Source organism: Geotrypetes seraphini, chromosome 2, assembly GCF_902459505.1.
Source record: "Geotrypetes seraphini chromosome 2, aGeoSer1.1, whole genome shotgun sequence".
NCBI lineage: Eukaryota > Metazoa > Chordata > Amphibia > Gymnophiona > Dermophiidae > Geotrypetes > Geotrypetes seraphini.
Window position 1 is genome coordinate 152518247 of NC_047085.1, and position 22515 is coordinate 152540761.

General features: G+C 39.7%; 1 protein-coding gene across 17 annotated transcripts in view; it reads left to right on the forward strand.

The window, feature by feature from the left end:
- Positions 1 to 22515, forward strand: part of PTPRM (protein tyrosine phosphatase receptor type M) — a 1237515-nt gene that overhangs the window by 975512 nt on the left and 239488 nt on the right. For 13 of the 17 annotated variants that reach the window (XM_033934018.1, XM_033934023.1, XM_033934028.1 and 10 more), the window contains 2 exons: positions 3823 to 3974; positions 22261 to 22335. In XM_033934018.1, coding sequence (XP_033789909.1) covers positions 3823 to 3974; positions 22261 to 22335 — 227 coding nt within the window. The remainder of the gene's footprint in view (positions 1 to 3822; positions 3975 to 22260; positions 22336 to 22515) is intronic. The other 4 variants (XM_033934031.1, XM_033934035.1, XM_033934034.1 and 1 more) reach the window with 1 other exon arrangement.

Here is a 22515-nt window from a genome sequence, read left to right on the forward strand (position 1 = left end):
AGGCTAAAAGAAGGGAAGAAAGATTGGATGCACAGACAGAAGAAGAAAGTGCAACCAGAGACTCATGAAATCACCAGACAAGGTAGGAAAAATGATTTTATTTTAAATTTAGTGATCAAAATGTGTCTGAATTTATATCTGCTCTCTATATTTTACAATATGGTCCCCTTTTACTAAACCGCAATAGAGGTTTTTAGCGCAGGGAGTCTATGAGCGTCGAGAGCAGCGCTGGGCATTCAGCGCAGCTCCCTATGCTAAAAACTGCTATCGTGGTTTAGTAAAAAGGGAGGGGGTGGGTATTTGTCTATTTTTGATGGTTGTTACTGAAGTGACAGTGCATAGAGTCATCTGCTTTGACCTCTTTGAAAAAACCCCGCAATAGGAATGATAATTAACAATGCTATGCATACAGTGTGTGTTGTGTTTTTTTAAAATTTTATTGTTGGTAGATCATTTTGACTTGGTCATTTTAAAAGTAGCTCGCAAGCCCAAAATGTGTGGGCAACCCTGCCCTAAATCATCTCCCCATACGCCCCACATACCCTTAAATCATCCCCCCTACTTACCCCCAGTACCTTTTTTAATCATACACCCCCCCCCCCTCCGTACCTTTAAAAGTCCCTCCCTCCCTCCCTAGATGGCTGTCTTGCTATTTTAAACATCCCCCGCTCCTGGGTACCTTTTAAAATCCCTCCATCCCTAGATGGCTGTCTTACTATTTTAAACATCCCCCTACCCCCAGTACCTTTTAAAATCCCTCCCTAGAAGGCTGTCTTGCTATTTTAAACATCCCCCAACCCCCAGTAACTTTTAAAATCCCTTCCATGCTCACTAGCTGTCTCCTCTTCTTATTTCCCAGCCAGTGGCGAGGAGGTCAGAAGAGCGCGGTGGTCAGGAGCAAAGCTTTCCACGCTCCCGCTTGTGCCCATGCTGTTTTCTGTATGGCTGTGATCAGTTCTCTATATGAAGCTTCCCCCTTCTTGAGCTCGAGAAATATATAGTCTCAGTATATAGCAATTCTTTTACGTGACCTGTAGGCATGGATAAGAATCTTTCTTTATTAGCTTGTTTATACTTCTAGTCTTAAGATATTTTAAGAGGCTGGTCTATAATTCTAACCCTCTTTGAGAATTGCCAGCTAATTACTGGCTTGTTTCTTATTCCTTGATGCTAAAGCACTTTTTAATATTGATTTCAATCCCCTGTATTATTGTTTGCTGATCTTTTCTTTTAATGATATGTGTTCCATTGTGGCATGTTTCTCTATCTTAGATATTTATAAACATTTTCCTATTAAAGTTTTTTATGTCACATCATCAGTCAGAGGGATGTTTTCAGTTATGCTCAATTTTCCTCTAAGGACGGTTGCAATATCCAGGCCAAAATTCAACCTGATATCATCTGAAAAGCTTTTTCTATATAGAGTTCTTCTGTTAATTGGCAGGTATTTGAATTATAGGGCCTGATATTCAGATCATGAAAGACAGCCTAGCTATCTTCCGCAGTCGGTGGCAAACCTGGACATTCAATGCCACTTCAATAGCGCTTGACCTAGAGTCTCCGCATGCACTGTGCCCATATTCAAGACAGACTCTTGATAAAGGCACAGACGCCGAAACACTGCCAGTGTCGAGTCTTTGAGCCACTGTTGCATATCTACTAATAAAGTGACTTTTTGAACGATACACCCTTGGCTGTCTACTTGACACCTTATCCTCACAACTCCTTCGTTGTGTGCTTTCTTCTCGTCATCGAGGCCTGTCCTTGGCTCCCAGTTCAGTTCCTTTTGTAAAACAGACACAACATATGCACTGGTGCTCCTTGTTAACCAAGGAGCTTTGCTGCAAGAGTCCTACTGCATGGTGTCTCCAACAGAAATTCCACCAGAAATCTTTTCCACTTAAAATTCCCAGCATGCAACAATATAAAATCTACCAGGCAAATCACCTTATCCATCCAATATCAATTATCAAAATGCTAGAACCAACTACCACTTACACTATGATCCTGTGACCACCATCTCAGGTTCAGAAAGCTTTTAAAAGCATTTCTGTACCTAGACAGGGAGCACCCCGAAATAACTGAAATGGGAATTGTAAATGCCCATTCCTAAACTGTCTAATGCAACTCCTGGGACAAAACAAAGAACCAACAATGACCTAATTGTACTTGTAACTATGACCTACCTGTATTAAAAGTTGTACTGATCAGGCAACCCTATTGAATGTCCGCATCTATCTGTCCATTGTAACTTTCTGGGTAACTGACCCAACCTCTTGCAATGTAATCCAACTTTGAACTGACTAGGTAAAGGCAAAATAGAAACCTGATTAACATAACATACTTTTAGCTATGTGGAGGAAAGTCAGTTTTCAGACAGCTGTACTGAATGAAGTGGCTTTTTAAAATCTGTCTTCATCATAGTGTGTGGTATTTCAAAGCATTACAGCAAAATTGTTTTGATCTCCAGCAGTTTCTTGAATTTTTTTCCTGGTTAACAAGTTTCTTCCAGTCCTTTTTGCCCATAAAGCATGTGCCACATCCCTTCCAGACATAGAGAATTGTCGAGCCTAACTTTAAAATAAATGGATTTTAGAAAGTTTCTGGGGTGTGAGTTTTGGAGTCCTATTGAGCTTGTTAGCTTGTATTTTTTGACTGAAACTGTACAGCTGTAAGGTGGATATTTTTCAAACTTTATAGATATGTGCAGGTCAATAAGGTTGTGTCAAATATGCTGCTGTTTTAGATGTGACCCCTGAGGGCTTCAGTATGAATGGACTCCTTGTGTCAATATTTGGACCTGAATTATTTGTCAGCAGCTCAATAAGTGCAAGATGGATTTTCTTCTAACTTGGCCCCTTGGTAGAACTTACCAGTCTGATGAAATATTTCCTGTCATTCTAAGAGGGGCTGTAGTTAACACCATAGAAAGCAGGAAAAATTATCCAAGAATAAAAATAGAACAAGTAAATCCTTTTTATTATAACTTTTTCAGTGTATGGAGTGAGATTCCCAGTTGATACGTTGGTGTAGGCTATTATAGTATAATGATATATGTCTTGAATGGTTTTTTCCCTAAGTTCCCAAACACGATTTCAACATAGCATAATAACTGCAACCGATTTGGGAGCAATCTTACACTGTCTAAATGAAACAAAGTCTGATGGTATTTTATTATTATTATTTCATTTATCAAATACCATTACAGTCACTTAAAACAAATTGAAAGAAATAAGCAAACATTACAAACAGGTAATTATTACATAGAAAACAACAAATATAACTTTCATCCTCAGTATTAAGGTAAATGATTAGTTTTCTCAGTGGAGAAAGGTAAATAGTGAAGTGCCCCAGGGATCCCAAGCTAAGACTAGAGCTTTTCAAAATGACCTGGAAGAGGGAATGAGTGAGGTGAACAAATTTCCAAACAAAACATAATATTCAAAGCTGTTAAATCACAAGAGGATTGTGAGAAACTTCTGAAGGATCTTGTAAGAATGGGAAACTGGCTATTCAAATAATAAAGCTCCTGCTTTAGGGGGTGAGGGGGGAGGGTCAGCCGAATCAGGAAGCCGATTTTTTGTTGTGTTAAATCGATTTGAATCAATTCACCCGAAATGAATCGGTGAACTGATTCAAATCGTGAATCAGGCAGCACTAAACAAAAGAAAAAGAACCTTCCCCCCACCTCTTGTACATAATAAGTTGAATTTTATTCCAGCTTGAGCTTCAAGAAGTCAATGCAAAAGCTGCATTAGATCATGCAGTCCTTTAAAGTACATTGATTTAAAATGTGTTCTTTCTGATTTGTTTTATTTTAAGGAAACTGGCAAAAAAGCGGAAGGAGACACTGAGCAACACGAGGCAGGAGATGACAGTGATGGTGAATTCAATGGATAAAAGTTATACTGAGCAAGGCACAAACTGTGACGAGGCTTTTTCCTTCATGGACACGCACAATCTAAATGGAAGATGTAAGTTCAAAATTATTGTGGATTCAGCATATATGTTTTTAATACAAAGGAAGAAATTAAGTGGGTGGAAAAAAATGTTGAGTTTAAACAGCCATTAGCTTTTTACCTGTTTCACCTCTTTGTTAGTTTTCTTTCACCTAATGTTACATTTAGTCTAGAAACCAAAACTTTGTTGAGTCTTCATTGGATTAAGTTTTCAAGGTCATGCATGTCCCTGCTTTAAATGAGATTGTAGAGATTGAAAGAAGCATCCACAGCTAGAGCATTGTAGTCTGAGACTTCTCACAGTAGCAGAGCTGCCAATCTACTTAGTTTCAAGAGGGAGACTTTTAGACCAGGCCTAATTTTCAACTTGCATCCCAAATGGAATGCAGTATTTGTGGGTCTTGATTCTACCCAGTGAAATCATTGCTGAAGGTTCTATAATGCTTCAGCTGAATTCCAGGACTGACCTTAAAGTATCTCCCTTGAAACTAAGTGACTTGGCAGCTCTCTGCGGTAAAAATCTTCAATAAGTGGTATGAGAAAATGGAATTTCAAGTTGCATTCAAGAGGTTATCTTCCATGCCATAGAACCACTAATATATGCGGACCTGATAGGTATTTGTGGCTAAAGGAGATAGAAATGCAGCAGTCCCAGGAGCATAGAGCAGGCACTGCTAATAAAATTGCAGAAACATATCTTCTCAAATAGGGGTATAAGCAAGTACTTCTTATGGAAACTTTTTCTGGAACTTTGAATCTATTATCTTATCATTATTCAATAAGGTGCCACAGACTTGCTAGTATTTGTTGCATCTGTTTCAGTTGTCATGACAGCAGATGATTCTCCAGTCATTACCCCAAATCCTTCAGCATTATTAAAACAACAGTCTCAATTAGCTACAAGCACTGGCAGAAAGCCTGGCCCTTCTGCCAAGAAATAAAAGAACATGTAGCAGCAGGAAAGGCAGATGTAGCACTCTTTAAACACCTCCCCACTACCAAAGAAAAGAAAGAAATGTGTATATTTTTTTATCGCTTATCATGGGAAGAGACCTCAGCTTTGTAGCTGAGGGTTATACCTGCTTCTGAAAACAAAGTATTATCATTATTTCAAATTTTATATAGCACTGGCAGATTATATACAGCACAGTAAAGACTGAAAGTCTTTGCAGAAACACAGAAACGGGTCTTATAGGGCAGGTTTCAGAAGGGGGACCTAAGAGAGGAGGTTAGATGTTCTGACAACAGCTTTGTGGTTTTTATGTGAGAAGAGAAAGATATTAGGTGTTAACTAAACACAGGCTCTCATAAACTTTGTGACCCAAGATAGTGGAACACTAAGGGCTCCTTTTATCAAGCTGCGGTAGGCGGTTAACCCGCAGAATACCGCGCGTTCAACCGCCTGCCGCGCTAGTCGCTAACGCCTCCATTGACGAGGCGTTAGTTTTTTGGCGTGCCGCAGGGGTTAGCGGGTGATGAAATGTCCGACGCGCTAACCACCGTAGCGCACCTTGATAAAAGGAGCCCAAGCATTTTTAGCGCACACTGAAGATTAGTGTGCGCTAACCCGCGCGCTACGTGGAAAATACTAATGCCAGCTCTATGGAGGCGTTAGCATGTGGCAATGTAGCACGCTCTAAAACCGCTAGCGCAGCTTAGTAAAAGGAGCCCTAAGAATAGTACTATATAAACTGTCCTGGTTAGGAGGTAGAATCTATAAGTACACATTGGGTATGGCAAAAAAACTGATCTGTTTCCTCTACAGTGGTCTTTTTCTGCTATTATCTACTATAATACAGTGTTAAACATTTTCTCCCTGAACAATGTGGAGCACAATTTACTGAGGCATGAGAAAAGCTTGATTGTTTAAATGCATACAAGTCTGAGTCACTGACACATTAAAATGAGAGGTGTTCAAAGTGAACAACAAGAAAACAAAACAGAACTGCAGGAAAATGTACAGGATACAGGAATTTATTAGAATAACAAAAATCTTAAAACAAATGCATAAAATATATCCAAAGAACTGGTCCTAATATTCGTGTGGACTGGAGCCGACACGGTCCGTGTTTTGAAGAAACACTTTTTCCTCAGGGGTCCCAAATGTTGGTAATAAGAGTATCAGAAAACCAAAATCAAAAGTAAACAGATGCCTTACACAGGAGTTTTTCACGCCTGTTTACTTTTGATTTTGTATATTTCATCCAATCTGGTTTTCTGATACTCTTATTACCAACATTTGGGACCCCTGAGGAAAAAGTGTTTCTTCAAAACACGGACCGTGTCAGCTCCAGTCCACACGAATATTAGAACCAGTTCTTTGAATATGTTTTATGTATTTGATGCATTTGTTTTAAGATTTTTGTTATTCTAATAAATTCCTGTACCCTGTACATTTTCCTGCAGTTCTGTATTGTTTTCTTGCTGTGCACCTTCACTGCAGGTCTTGTTGATTTTCTTGTTTTGCTGTTAGATGTGTTCAAAGTGGCAGAAACTTTCTGTTACTAAATAGAAAAAAGGGAGAAGAAAACAATTTACAGTATAATATAATGAGATTTGAAACCTTTTTGGGGGGTCACAGAAACAGCAATATCCAAAAAATCAATACTAGCGGTGCTAGTTTGATATGAAAATCAAATGTTCTCATCGCACCCACTTAACAAAGCAACAAAAGTAGCTAATGCTTATGCTGATTTAATCCAAATACAAAAAAATATTGTCAATATAATGTTTCAATAAAATGATATTGCATAATACTCAGAGGACTTATAAAAGTGTTCTTCAAATTCAGCCATAAACAAATAAACCACTAAAGGGGCCAGGTTGGCACCATCACAGTTCCTTTCATTTCTAAATAAAATTTGTTCTTAAAAAAAAGGTGATCAAAGTCAATTGTCAAACAAAACCCACCTTAGCTAGTTCAAAGAACTGTTCATGCTGCAGTGCTTTCCAGATGACGTTAGTATTTCCTAATTGTATAGTGCTGTCACATCTAATATAACCAAACACTTTCCCATGGTATTCCAAAAGGTCCATCAGATCCTGTGCATAAGACTTACTATGTGGCACAAAAGATTTTTAGAAAGTGGCAACATACTATGACAAAGGTCTGAAGTAAAGAGTCAGTTCTGGAAACTGAGATGACCAGGCAGTCACTGCAGAGATTTGTGACTTATCAGAACAAAATACATAATCAGAGCTACCATATATTTTGCACATAAATAGTGTATCCTTTCATTATTATCAACACCTGTGCGCGTACTTCCTGAAGGATCTCCGAGATCAAAGTGGAGTCTCCAAAATCAGGTAATCAGCCTAGGCTTTGTAAAATTTCTGATCAGATAGTTGGCAGTAAGCTAAAACTTCGAACAAGTAATCGGTTCAATTCTGCACAACTATGCTACCATCTTTATCTACAGCCCTAATGACAACAGAGGCATCCTCTTGCAAAGATCTTAAAGCCTCCGTCTCATCTTAACAAGATATTAGCAAAATTAGTCATCTTCTGAAATCCCTCTTGCGGCGAGAGGCATGTCCTGTAGGCAGTCGGCCAGCACCAACGGCGACTCTTCTCGCTGTTGTGTCTCTTCCTCTCGACACACCTCCCCTCCTCCAGGATTCCCCACTGGCAAAGTGATAGGTTCAGGATCGCAGCTAGAGGGCCTCCACTCATGTGCGGATGTCATCGCATCCACACACTTCCAGGTGTCTTCTTTTTTTTTTTTTTAACATATTTTTATTGAAAGTGAAAAAGGTCACAACCAGACATAATACAAAGTGTACGTCAGGAGTGTGAAAACATCCAAATACAAAAGGACAACCGGGTTTAGTATGCTGTGGCATCGAAAAGTTTGCGGGACATGGCACTAGACCATTAGCAACCTTAAATGTAATTTGAAATATAAATCAAAAGGAGCACCCCCCCCAATTCTTAAAAGGGTCATAGCAAGTTGATGGCACAAAAAATAACCCACAGTGGAGTAAGTGGAATAATTTGTTGATTCTCGGGGTGAGAAGGGAATATGTTGGAGCTACTGATCCCCTCTTGTTGGATCTATGGGTTTAGAAGGCAATATGGAGGGGCATTTTCGATATGGCATCGAAATCTGAGTTTGGACATTTTTGCAGATGTATTTAAATCCAGTATTGGACATGACCATTTTCAAAACAAAAAAAGCATCCATCCTTTTGTGTCAGAAATGGTCATTTCTCAGATGTGCTTCTCCTTTGTGCATCTATCTTTCTGAACTATTTAGAAAAAACATGTCCAAAGGGAAAATGTACAAATCAAGTCATTGGTATGTAGGAGCCAGCATTTTTAGTAGACTGGCCACACAGACATCCCCGGCAGAGCAGTGTGGTACCTTAGTGATCACTCCAGTGAACGTCACTTAAAAAGGCTCAAATATACATTTCACTATAACCCCATTATAGTGTATGGTGAGCCTTCCAAAACCCAGTCAAAACTTATTGGACCCAACCATATACCACTAAGCTACGCCAGGAATATGCTTGCTTTCTGTACTAGGACTGGCAATAACATTGGAAGTTATCATACAGGCAGGTTTAATTCATTCACATCTTTGGGGAGTAGTAGGAAGGTCAGTGACCATTGGGGGAATGTGTGTGGTGGGGTAGGAGAGATCATGTTTACATCCCTTTAGTAGTCATCCGGTCAGTTTAGGCATCTTTTTTGCATTTATTTGTTGTTAAAACAGGCCTAGCCCCAAACTTCCAAATTGTGCTCTGGACGTGTTTGCAGAAAGACATCCAAATCCTAGTCCCACCCAAATCACACCTCCAGACAACCACCATAGAAATCAATCTACAAAATACATTTTGGAAATAGCAAATAGGAAGGATTGGTGAGATAAACATCCATCTGCCCCTTTATGCCATTTTTGGGCATATTTTTTCTAATGAGCCCCATGATGAGGCTAGAGGCCAACTGAAACTGCTTTTTTTCAATTTCGACCAAAACTGAAGCTGCTATTGAAACTGACTAACCACTTTCAGCCAAAATCCATAACTGCAGCTGAACTTACTGCCTGGTTTCAGCCAAAATTGAAACTGAAAACTAAAGTTTGGTTGCGTAAATGTGAACTACTGAGAATTGTCAAAGCTTGCAGTTCACTGCACACATACAGACTTTTCTGTTCCAGGTATACATCTGAGGCTACTGAAGGAGCTTAGGGAAGTTCTGGCAGCTCTGCTGTTGACTTTATCATTGCTTCTCTAGAATCAGGCCTTTAGTTCCCTGCTTCTTCCTTACTTCCACTTTTGTGGAGAGGGACCACATCCACCCTTCTCCGGTCCTCTGATACCACTCCCTACTCTAGAGAGGCATTGAAAAGGTCAACCAGCAGAGCTGCCAGAACTTCCCTAAGTTCCTTCAGTACCCTCAGATGTATACCATCTGGCCACGTTGCTTTGTCCACCTTTAGCTAGCTCCTCATGAACACAATCCTCTGAAAATTGATTAGGGTCTACCACACCTCCATCCTTAAATGTGTGTGTCTTCTGCAGTCCCACTCCCAGCACTTTAGCTATGATCACAGAACAGAAATATTTGTTAAGTAATTCAGCCTTATCTTTATCAGCTTCCACATATTTCTCCCCTTCACCTTTAAGTCTCACAATGTCACTTTTGTACTTCTTCCTATCACTAAATGACATAAATACATATGAAGCCAGTCTCTTTCAGTTGAAAGGAAATTCCAGAGTGGAGGATATGGGAGGAAGTTAAGAGGTGATAGACTCAGGAGTAATCCAAGGAAAAGGAGGTAGATGCATGGAATAGACTCCCAGTAGAGATGATGGAGATAAAGACTGTCTGAATTCAAGAAAGTGTGGGACAGGTACATGGGATGTCTTAGGGAGAGGAGGAGATAGTGGATGCTGTAGATGGGCAGACTGGATGTGCCATTTGGCCTTTATCTGTAAACATGTTTCTAGGAAGATGTAGCATATAATTTCCCTCTCAGAGGTCGTGGGCTTTCTTTTACTGAAGCCACACCCTAAGATTATCATAATCATGATAACTTGTTAATGGCATTCATGCTAGGAAACATCCACACTTCTACTGACTACACTTCAAGTGTAGTTCCACTGATTGTAACATCTATACTTGGAGAAATCCACACTCCAGAAGAATGTACATTGGGAATATTTCATTGACAGTAATCCTCATACTTAGAGTTCTATACTCCAGCTGAATGTACTTATTATGCTACTGCAGCCCACTTACCATTCACAATGAATATGTATGAGATGGATTTGCATGCACTGCCTCCTTGAGATGCAAATCTATCTCATGCATATTTATTGTGGATAGCCTGAAAAACTGACCTGGCTCCGGCTCTCAAGGACTTGAATTGCCTACCACTGAGCTATATACAGATCTTAACAAGTTTCTCTTTCTTGGAATCCATCAGCACGATGGAAACCTTCAAAAGAGTAAGCACAAACAAGAAAAAGTTTATGAAAGTCCAAAGTTTTTTTTCATCCACATTGGAATTCCTCTTTACTGATGTTCGATAATGAACAGTTACTTCTTTCAGTAATCAAAATAACTATATTAAAAACTTTTCCATTAATTTACTTACTACAGAAGTCAGACTTGGCAGCCTGTAGTTCCCTACCTCTTCCATACTTCTACTTTTGTGGAGAGGGATCACATCCTTTGTTCTCCAGATCCACAATCATCTGCCATTCTAAGGTCACTTACCTTCTAATTTTTGTTGGCATTGCCAATCTGACATGGTACATTGATTCACATGCTTTATTCTTGTAAATACTTACATCCCTTTTGGACTTCTGTGTGGGAAGTGATAATGCAAATTCTTTCTGTTTCCATAGAGCTCTCTCTAGCTATTGTCATTTGGAGAAGCATAAGAACATAAGAATAGCCTTACTGGGTCAGACCAAAGGTCCATCAAGCCCAGTAGCCCGTTCTTATGGTGGCCAATCCAGGTGACTAGTACCTGGCCAGAACCCAAAGAGTAGCAACATTCCATGCTACCGATCCAGGTCAAGCAGTGGTTTGACCCATGTCTTTCTCAATGACAGAATTCTCAATGACAGACTATGGATTTTTCCTCCAGGAAATTGCCAAAACCTTCTTAAAACCAGCTACACTATCCACTCTTAACCCTTAGCTAAGAGTCAATCTAAATTGCTGGACATTCTACTAGCACTCGCTCTCAAAGTGATCCTTTAGAAATTGGAAAATACACCATGATATCCATTTGCCAGTTGGTGGAATTCTGTCTGTTTAACATACTGTATAAGTTTGAACTTGAAAGTGCTTGACACACTTCCTGTTATCATACTGTTATGCATACTTGGGCTAGCCTCAAAGAGTACTTAGGTTATGGATACATTTGAGTATTGTATTTTGAATCTATTTAGATACTACTTTTTTGTGTACTGTTATGTTGTTTTTGTATTATTTAAAAAAAAATTAAATAAAGGATATTTGAACATGAGAAAATATCCATTGTCTTTGGATCAAAGATGTACCTTATGTATCTAGTGCAGGAGTAGGGAGCCATATTCCAGTTGGGTTTTCAGAATTTCCCCAATGAATATGCATGAGATCCATTTTCATGCACTGCTTTCAAGGCATGTTCATTGGGGAAATCCTGAAAACCCGACTGGAATACGACTCTCGAGGACCGGAGTTCCCTACCCCTGATCTAGTGAATCTACGCTCTGTGATCTTGGAAAGAATGAATTAAGAGTTGTTCTGGTAAATGCTTAGAATTCCCTTGACATGTTATGTATTACTAAGTCTGAGCTGCAGCTATCTGATGTAGCCCTGCAAATTTTGATGGTTTGGGATTTGTGTTTTGTGTATAACAGTGCTTACATCTAATAATGCTATACAAATGATAAGTAGTAGTATGCTTTTGCTTCATATTTGGTTAATTGCCCGCCGGGTTTGTTGAACATGTAACATAACATAACTTTATTCTTCTATACCACCGTAACAAAACGATTTCTAGGCAGTTTACACAGAAGAAGGCTGGACAATCAGCGAAATACAAATAGACTCCAGCTTATCCAGAATACTGCAGCTAAGTTGATCTTTGCAAAACGCAAATCTGACCATGTCTCCCCACTCCTGTCCAATCTTCACTGGCTCCCAGTAATTTCCAGAATCCATTTCAAATGCTCCTGCCTGGCTTTTAAGATCATTCACGGCATCCTTCCTCCCCTAATCCCACTATCCTTTAACTCCTGGAGTCCTGACTCTACCAGACCCGCCCAAACATATAAACTATCCTTCCCCTCTCTACGCGGTATTCTCTATGCAGGTAAACTGGGAAAATCTCTTCTCTTCAAAATCACAGGTCTCTGGAACGACCTTACTATCCCGTTGCGGAACATGGGCTCTCTCCAACTATTCCACAAGCAACTGAAAACTTGGCTCTTCTCTAACATGTAATTCTCTTTTCCTCCTTACTCTTCCATTCTATATATAAGCTCATGTAAACCTTTTCCTTTCTCTTCTTATATTTTAAGTTCTTGTAAACTGTGCCAAGCTCCACTTCCGTGGAGAGGATACGGTATATAAACTAAAGGTTTAGTTTAGTTAAAAATACAACAGTTACTTAGATATACTCAAAGTAGAATTTTGCTAACAATAGTACCCACATTTAAAAAATAAATTTGTCAAACAGCGCTGACTTAATTTCTTTACAAAATGCACCATAAGACAACATAGCTTCACCAATGTATTTACCCAGCCAAAATTGCTGTTTACCTGCTTGGAATGTGAGAGTCTTATCCCAAAAAGTCTTGTATCTGCAACCAGTAATTTTTGGATAAGCAAATAAATGTGAATTCCTAGTTTTCTTTATATGACTATACAACACAAAATGAGATAAAAGATAAGTTGGGGCCAATCCCCAAATCAACTTAAAACAGATACAAGAAAATTTGAATAGTACTCGTGCCTCCACCAGCAGCCAATGCAGCAAACGATAGTAAGGACTGATATGGTCATGTTTCTTCAATCCAAATATTAGTCGAACAGCCGTATTCTGTACTATTCTCAATTTTCTCAATACTTTCTTTGGAGCTCCCAAATAGGTGTTGTTATACATCTCCCTGTTGACTTAATTAGAACTTATATTTTAGATGATTTTCATTTAACTTTATATCTTGGTATAGATAAATTGGCAAGTAATGTTGTACAAATTGTAAATTCTAAGACTCATATTGCAGGCCATATGTTAGATTTTATATTTCTGCCAGAATCTTTAATTATAACTATTTTGCAATGTAAAGTTGAACATGCTTTTTGATCTAACAAATTTTTGGCCTATCAATATCTCAAAATACTAGCTCTTCTAAGATGACGTAAATGAAGTACGTGAGAGCTAAAATAGATACTAAATTGTTAGCCAAAAACATTCAACTTTACTGCTTAATATTTCTCAGGAGAACATAGGGCTCCTTTTACAAAGGCGCGCTAGCGGGGTTAACGCACGCGACTTTTCATCACGCGCTAACCCCCGCACTGGCCAAAAACTACCGCCTGCTCAAGAGGAGGTGGTAGCGGCTAGCACATCTCATGTATATTCATTGGGGAAATCCTGAAAACCCAACTGGAATACGGCTCTCGAGGACCGGTATTCCCTACCCCTGCTTTAGATCATAGTTTTCAAAAGCCTTAAGGTGCTGTAGGAGTAAATTGCATCAGGTTGAAAGGACATGGAGAAAGATACTGATTTTAAAAGAATTCTATTTATTAAAATTATTAGAGTGTAAATCTGTAGTGAGTTTAGCTAGGGAATTGAGATCACTTACTCTGGATCTGGCCTGTTTTAAATTCCATTGTTCGATTCCCCCTGAAGAACTTGGTGATGATTACTTTATAGGAAAATTGTAAAGTTGGTGGAAGCTTTGGATATACAGCTACCAGAAGCACTAACATGTACTTAATGCGAGAAAAGGGCGTACCGCAAAACAAGTTACAGTAGTATTTTGTAGTAACTTGCTTGACTTCGTATGCTAATTGCATGTTTTTATTTTTGTTATTTTTTAGGGGGGTGGTGTTGCGGGCAGGAAATGGGCATGGAAACCTTATCCAGCTAGCATCTTTGTGCTGGCACATGCTAGCGATGACATAGACTTAACATGGGAGTGCTTAGGGCCATATTCTGTAAACGGCATCATAAAAACACAAGAATAGCCTTACTGGGTCAGAGCAATGGTCCATCAAACCCAGTAGCCCGTTCTCACGGTGGCCAATCTAGGTCACTAATACCTGGCCAAAACCCAAGTAGCAATATTCCATGCTAACAATCCAGGACATGTACTCTGGAATGAGTTACTGGTGGAACTGCGGGAAGAGTAGTCATAAGTTAGGCACTGGTAGGTGCCTTGAATTGCTTTAATTGGCTTTAATCAGCACAGTTTTTGAAACCAAAGAAAAATTTACTAAAAATGTAGGCACCAAACTGTGCCTACAGCATGACATCTGGTGATGCCTAAGGTTAAAGTAGGCATGGGTTAGGAGTTTAGATGCACTTAGGCCAGGGGTGTCAAAGTCTGCAATCCAGTTGGGTTTTCCTGATTTTCTCAATGAATATGCATGAGATCTGTTTGTATGCTAATAGATCTCATGCATATTCATTGGGGAAATCCTGAAAACCCGACTGGATTGCAGCCCTCGAGGAGGGACTTGACACCCCTGCCTTAGGCGCTCCTAGGCGCAATTCTCCTCCAACCCTGGCCTACATTACCAGTGCCTAAGTTTTTCTTAGGTGCCGGTAGCCACAATTCTGTTAACACACTTAAGCATGATTGACATGCGGCACCATTTTTCTAGGCTTACAAAATCCAGGCCTTAGTGCCTCCTAAATAGGAGATATTCTGCATTAATATTTTTGCAGGTCTTGTGGACTAATGGAAAAATAAGTGTAAGACCTGCAAAACTAAAAGAAAAAAGCCCTATTTTTAAGTTTGTTAAAAGTAGCCTTAGCACACAGAAAAATCCCGTGTTAAAATATGCTAAGCCGATTTCTTAACGCTTTTTAGTAAAAAGGTGCTTTAATGTCTACTGGATCTCACCTTCCGGCATTGCCCCCTGCCAGGGTTGCTAGGTTAGTGGTAACCGGAGACTGGGCATTCTTTTGGAAGGCTCCGGTACTCTGGAATGGGTTACTGGTGGAATTGTGGGAAGAGTAGTCATTGGTTAGTTTTAAAAAGAAGTTAAAAACTTACCTTTTTGAAAAGGCACTTGGTGGAAGGCACTGAACTAGTACCAGCCATCCTCTTTTCCCCTTTTTCCTTTTTTGTTTTTTTTATATGACAGTTGTATTTTATGTATTGTAAAAATATTTTATTTATTTTGTACACCACTCTGAAATGATTGTGAAGGGTGATGTATTAAACTATCATTATGTATGTGATCCATCTACATCTAAGCAATATACAAATTAATAAACTATAAACCATATTGAAAGTCAGTGCATAGTGCAACTTAGAATTCAACAGTTTAGAATGTAAAATATATATTTCTTAGGTTGAAACAATTTTTATTGACAACAAAACATGGGAAACAGCCAAAAAAGAGTAACACAACTATACAAATCAAGAAACAAAGAAGAGGAAAAAGGATCAAACAGGCAGTCATCAAGTTTCCACCCAACTCTCCCAAAACAAACAACAACCCGATCCCAGGAAAAAAGAAAAGAGAAGTCATAAGGCACGTATAGTCTTAGTGCCCCATGGCAAAACCAACCCCAAAAACCACCCCTCCACTGAATCCCCCCCCAACCCAAATCTAACCTACCCCAGGTGGATGTGCGCTCAGTTGAAGTTTGTTCAAAATGCAGCCAAGTTGACTGTGGCAAACAGATGGAAAATGTGGAATGCCCTTCTTTGATTAAATGGTTGACCAGACTATGGTATATTTGTGAGGTTGAGCATTTAAGAGTTGAATGGCATAAAACCATTGTCAAGTGGGAAAAATTTTGGAATTCTCTTGGTAGGGTTTTTGGTTTTTTTTTAATGGGAAATTCTCTTACCATTAATTTTGTTGTTCAGTTGTTAGTTGCCTTGAGGCAAGCATGAAACACAAAATGGAGATTTTAAAGTGTCCACATGTGTGTGCCTTTTAAGATGGAGAATATACATGTAGATGTTCAGTCTGCCCAAACCATGCCTGTACCATGTCCTCTTTGAATCTGCACATGATATGCATCTATATGACCTGCTGTTAGTGATCTGTAACCTGTTGCTAAAATTATTTGTAGTATCTGAAGACTGAAGGGTGGCCAATATTATACCGATTTATAAAAAGGGAAACGGGAGATCTGGGAACTTACAGACCAGTAAGCTGACTTCAGTGCCAGGCAAAATAGTGGGAAGATTAACCCAAATCATACTTTCCAGATGCTAGGGTTCATCTTGGATTTTAGTGCACAAGAAAATGATCTGGGTGTTATTATAGACCAGGGGTGTCCAACCTGCGGCCCCGTGAAGTATTTTGTGCAGCTCCGGTCGGGGGCGATGCAGTTTTTTCCTCTGCTGCCCCCAGGTGTTTACCATCTTGTAGGCTCCCTCCTCTGTCTTGCTGCAGCATTTGCGCGGCCCCAGAAAATTTTTTTTCGGACAATGAAGCCAAAAGATTGGACACCCTGTTGTAGACAATACGATGAAACCTTCTGCCCAATCTGTAGCAGCAGCCAAAAAAGCAAGCAAGATGCTAGGAAATATTAAAAAAGGAATAGTTAACAAGGCTAAATGTTATAATGCCTCTGTATCACTCTATGGTGCGACCTCACCTTGAGTATTGTATTCAGTTCTGGTCACCTTATCTCAAGAAAGATATAGCAGAACTAGAAAAGGTTCAAAGTAAAGAGCAGCCAAGATGATAAAGGGGATGGAACTCCTCTCCTCTCATAGGAGGAAAGACTAAAAAGGTTAGGGCTCAGCTGAGGCGAGATATGATTGAAGTCTACAAAATCCTGAGTGGTGTAGAATGGGTACTAGTGGATCATTTTTTTTTTTTTTTTTACTCCTTCAAAACTTAAAAAGACTAGGGAACACTCAATGCAGTTACAGGGAAATAACTGTAAAACCAATAAAAGGAAATATTTTTTTCACTTAGAGCATAATTAAGCTCTGGAAAACGTTGCCAGAGGTTGTGGTAAGAGCAGTTAAGTAGAAGGTTTTAAGAAAGATTTGGACAATTTAAGAACATAAGAATTGTCGCCACTGGGTCAGACCAGTGGTCCATCGTGCCCAGCAGTCCGCTCAAGCGGCGGCCCTCTGATCAAAGATCAGTGCCCTGAGACTAGCCCTACCTGATCACATTCCGGTTCAGCAGGAACTTGCCTAACTTGAATCCCTGAATGACATTGTGTTATATATATATATATATATATATATATATATATATATATATATATACAGTATAATCTGATTAGGGTCCATCTCTTTTATGTTTAATGTACAGTGCTGTGTGTGTCTAGTAATGCTATAGAAATAATAAATAGTAGTAATAGAAGGCTTTTAGATACATTACAATTGTGGGCTAGTATCTTTAAGAGAAAACTAGATGTTTGTTATCAATTTGGATTTAAACCAAGCAGCTAGAGATTAATTGAATAGGTTGTATGTTGGAATCACATCTTAAAATCTTGGGAGTTATCCTAGATAAGCACCTTACATTTGAAGTGATGCCACTAAAGTTTTGAGATCATTATGAAGGCTTAGATGCACTAGAGAAGTGTTCTTCAACCACTGGTCCGCGGACTAGTGCCGGTCCGCAGAAATTTCCTGCCTGTCCACAGGGCCGGCCTAAGACAGTGTTCTTCAGCCACCGGTCCTCAGTGTGATCGAAGCAATGTTATCTTCGGGCCGGCTCCCTCTTCCTCAGTGCCGCAGTGCACAGAGCCACAGGTGGCAGCTCCTACATGTGTCCTGCATCTGAACTGGAAGCCTTCTCTCTGATGTCACAACATGCTTCCAGATGAGGCGCAGGACGTGTGAGGAGCCACTGCCCATGGCTTTGTGCACTACGTCAGTGAGGAAGAGGGAGCCAGCCTGAAGATAACACCAGAGGCGGCATAAAACGGCCAGGCGGGAGCAGGCCAAAGTTAAGGCACAGCATGGAGGGAGGGAGACAACAAAGGTAGGGGGATGGTTTTATTTTTGAATTTACTGATTGAATTGTGTCAATTTTGAGAATTTTCATCTGCTGTCTATATTTTGCACTGTTCAGAAAGAAATGCATTTGTTTCTTTTTCTCTGGGGTTGCATTCAGAGTCTTGCGTCTTAGGGTTTGTTTGTATATATTAGTACTTTTAGTTTTTGGTCCCGTATTTGCATAGGGGCTTATCTGTGTTCTGGTAGGAATTAATGCTGAGAAGCATTTGTACAGTGTGCTTTCTGTATTTTAATTTTGTGGTTAACCATGATATGTTTTTAATAAGATTATATTGTGTGTATATATGAAAAATGAATGGGAAAAAATGGTGTTACAATTAGTACTATTATGGGGGCGGGGTCTGGGGTGGAGATTGGGCAGAGATGGGCGGAGTCTGACCCACAACATCTGCGGACTGGTGCAGGTCCACAAAATAATTATTTTATTTCCACCAGTCCATAGGTGTCAAATGGTTGAAGAACACTGCACTAGAGCATATTTCAGTTAATTGTTCAAACTATTGTCATTGCCCTACATAGATTACTGCAATATTATCAATATAGGCTATGAAGAGTTGGTTCATAAAAAGCTTCAAATATTGCAGAACATGCAGTTCAAATAATTTATAGGGTGCTCAAATATGAAAGAGTTACCTCTTTTGGTGGCACTGCATTGACTCCCAGTGAAAGCACATTTCATTGCATTTTATATGGTGGTGCCCAGGATATATGTGTGACTTAATTGATCTCTCAGACGAAACTCAGATTTAGGGCCAGATTCTATAAATGGCACTGAGTGGCGCCTACATTGTGGCTGTCAATCAAATAAATGGCATCGTTTATAGAATCACACATAGCAGCACCTAAACAGACTTAGGCACTGCCAAATTAGGCGAGTGAAAAGCTGGCCTAATGGAGTGGTGCCCATGTCAGATGCCTAACAACACCTAAGTCAACCATGCCTTCTTTTAAACATAGGCATCCTTAGGCGTGGGAGGTTGCCTTCACTTAGGCTTCAGTAGGCATACTAAGAGTTCAGCTCCGAATTCTTCAATTGATTAATTCATGTTTTTCTTTTGATTGGCTGAAAACCAGTGTGGTCCATTACCACGTCGATTAAGCCAATTAGAAATTGGGTGTGGATCTTGAACTTAGGTGTCCTTAGGCAGCTGCAATTATGGCATATAATATTGGCACCATTTATAAAATTTCCCAGTCAGAGTGTAGAGAATTTTTAATTTTACATTATCTTATTTTGTATTATCTTATATGTAAAAAGACTGATTATAAAATGATGTTCTCAATGATGTTTCCTTATCAGGTGGCTCAGCAACCTGAGCTTCTTGTGATTCTGGACAAGTCACTTAACACTTCATTAAGAACATAAGAATTGTCATACTGGGACAGACTAAAGGTCCATCAAGCCAAGTATCCTGTTTCCAACAGTGGCCAACCCAGGTCCCAAGTATCAATGCCCCTTGTAAACTGTTTAGGTTGTGTAAAACACAAAGAAAAAGCAATACTGTATATCAAGTCCCCATCCCCTTTTACCCCAATATTATGAGTGCTACCTTTCGAGTGCTGTTAGCCATAATGAATTCAATAAGCTAGCATGGGATATAAGTATCTAATGCAGGGGTGCACAAAACATTGATCGCAATCTACTAGTCGATTTGCAAAGGCAACGCTGGTAGATCGCAGAGCCATTGTTCTCTGTAGCATGTTCTCCCTAGCGTCTTTAGCATTCCCCCATGGTCACTGTCTCACCTTTAAAGTAATTACGGCAGCTTGCAGAGTAAACCTAGCAGGCTGCCGGCAGCCTCCACAGCATGTTCCCTCTGCCATGGTCCCGCCTCTGACATCAGCCTGCTAGGTTCGTTCTGCAGGCTGCTGTAATTAACTTTAAACTGTGGTAGTTAGGCCCAGAGGGAAGAACGGAGGCGAGAACTGACAGTTGTAATCCTGCTTGATGGTCCTGACAGTGTGTGCGGGAAGCAGTGGAGGTAAGGCTGTGCCCGTTGTGAGGGCCCCGGTGGGATAGAGACACTCGATGGGGGGGAAGAGACAAAAGGACCTGAGGAGGGGTGGGAAAGCAGACTTGAACCAAAAGGGAGGGAGAAGACAGAGCAGATGCTGGACTAGAGGGGCTAGAGAGGGGAAATACCATGAACCAAGGAGAGAGAGATGCCAGGCCTTGGGGAGGGGGAAGACAAAGAGAGTGAGAGTGACAGAAAGACTTAGATCAAAGGTGGGAGGACTCAAAATGTTAACAGAAGGAAGAGAGAGGGAGGAACCTGAAACAAAGGGAGGTAGAAGAGAAGTTGGACAATGGGAGGTGCAGACAGAAAAGACAGAGGGGGAGAGACCCTGAGGAAGAACACAGAGATGCAAGATCATAACAGAAGAGGGAGAGAGAGGGAGACATATTGCCAATAGGGGTGGAGAAGAGAGAAAGAAAAGTTGGACCTCCTGGAGGGGTGGAGAAGAGAGAAAGAAAAGTTGGACCTCCTGGAGGGACAGAGAGATATGTTGGTTGGGGAATGGAACAAGGTCTGGAGGACAGAAGAGGTGCACTCTGTATATATATAAATAAATATGGGGGTCTTTTACTAAGGCTTGCTAGCCGATTTAGCACACGCTAATCCATAGAATATAATGGGCGCATTAGCACTTAACACACTAAATTGGAGGTATATGTTTAGTATTTCATTTTGACTTGGTCATTTTAAAAGTAGCTTGCAAGCCAAAAAAAAGTGTGGGCACCCCTGATCTAATGTAATATAATTTAAAATAATCCTCATATTGTCCTCCATTTTTTTCATAAAAATATAAATGATGGATGCAGCTTTTTTCTGCACTGGTGATAGTTTAACACCAATATGTTTGTCACTAGTAGCATTACTACTACCAGTGTCATCAATTTGCTTTTTCTGTGTAATCCTTGACTAGCTTGGGAGGCTAGGGGCACGCCTTCATGCAACTAACACTGTCCTGCAGAGTTATTCTCACTGGATAAGGTACTGGATCCAGGTAGGGACCAGTATAAACTAGCTGTTTGCAAATTAATCAACACTTAGGGCTCATTTTACTACTCTTAACCCAGTTTGTTGGTTATTCCTCTTCCATCCAAAATCTGGCTTGATCATACTTATACCTACCACAGGAGAGGGATCCAAACATCACAGAAGGATAAACAGATCACATCCATGGAGTTAACCAAAAATACAGGCCTCCTCAGAAATCTTAGTATAAAGAATTTTATTGAAGAAACTCAATTGGATTGTACTCATATTTCAGCAGCTTGTCTGAATCAACTTATCTGAATCAACTTGTCTGAATCAACTTAGATAAAATTAAATTAAATTAAAAAATTAAAATCATACACACAAAAATCAAATAAAATGACAGCACTGAAAAATTTTAAAAGAGTCACTTTGAAAAATGTTCACAGAAACCTGAATATCTTCTGAGCATAATTTAAACAGAGTACAATAGTCACTGTCTTACAACGCCACAAGGAGCAATAATACAAATGAATAAGCCATGATATCGCATGACTTACATAAAACTTGGCAATTGTTATCAAACCACAGTGGTCATTAGCATTCAGCATCTTTTTCTTTTCTTTTTAACTTGTTCTACTCTTAATCTGCTTTTTGACCTTTCTTGATTCTACATTGTGAATTTCTTTTTTTTAAATGTACAGTATTTTGCTTTATATTGCTTTGCTGTGTTTGAGAGCAAAAGGTAGTTAATCAAGTTTCAGTAAAATTATTACTACTTCTACTGCCATATACAAACACGTAAGAAGCAGTCCTTTCTTGACAGAGCTTACAATCTATTGTAGACCGACAAACAGGATAAATAAGGAATTGTAGAGTTAAATTTATTATGGGAGTGATTAAAACAACATGGATATTGAACAGGTAAATAAGGGGTTAGAAATTAAATGCATAATATAAACCCTCAATGGCCAAATACGGCTAGCTCCCAAAATCCTTTGGTGAATCACAGGTAGCCCAATTAGGCTGGTTGTCTCATAAAAACCTCTGCAACTATAACGCAATAACCAGCATTTTCTAGTACAACGGGAACTACGTCAAACGTCTCTGACTCATTTCTCTCATAATTGCAGCTGTATCTTCCCCGTCATCATTCACAATGAAAACTAATACACTGAGCACAACGGTACCCAATTCCTACTACCCAGGTAAGGACAGAGGGCATTTTGTGTGATTATTTTCATCTCTTCATTACCATTTAGATATTAAAGTTAGCCTCATCTCCAGTTGCAACATTATTATAGCTCACCGTCTGAAGGAACCACACAATTGTTGCATGTGTTTGACCAGTTGCTGCTTGTAGTTATCTACAGGAAAAAAGCGGGGAG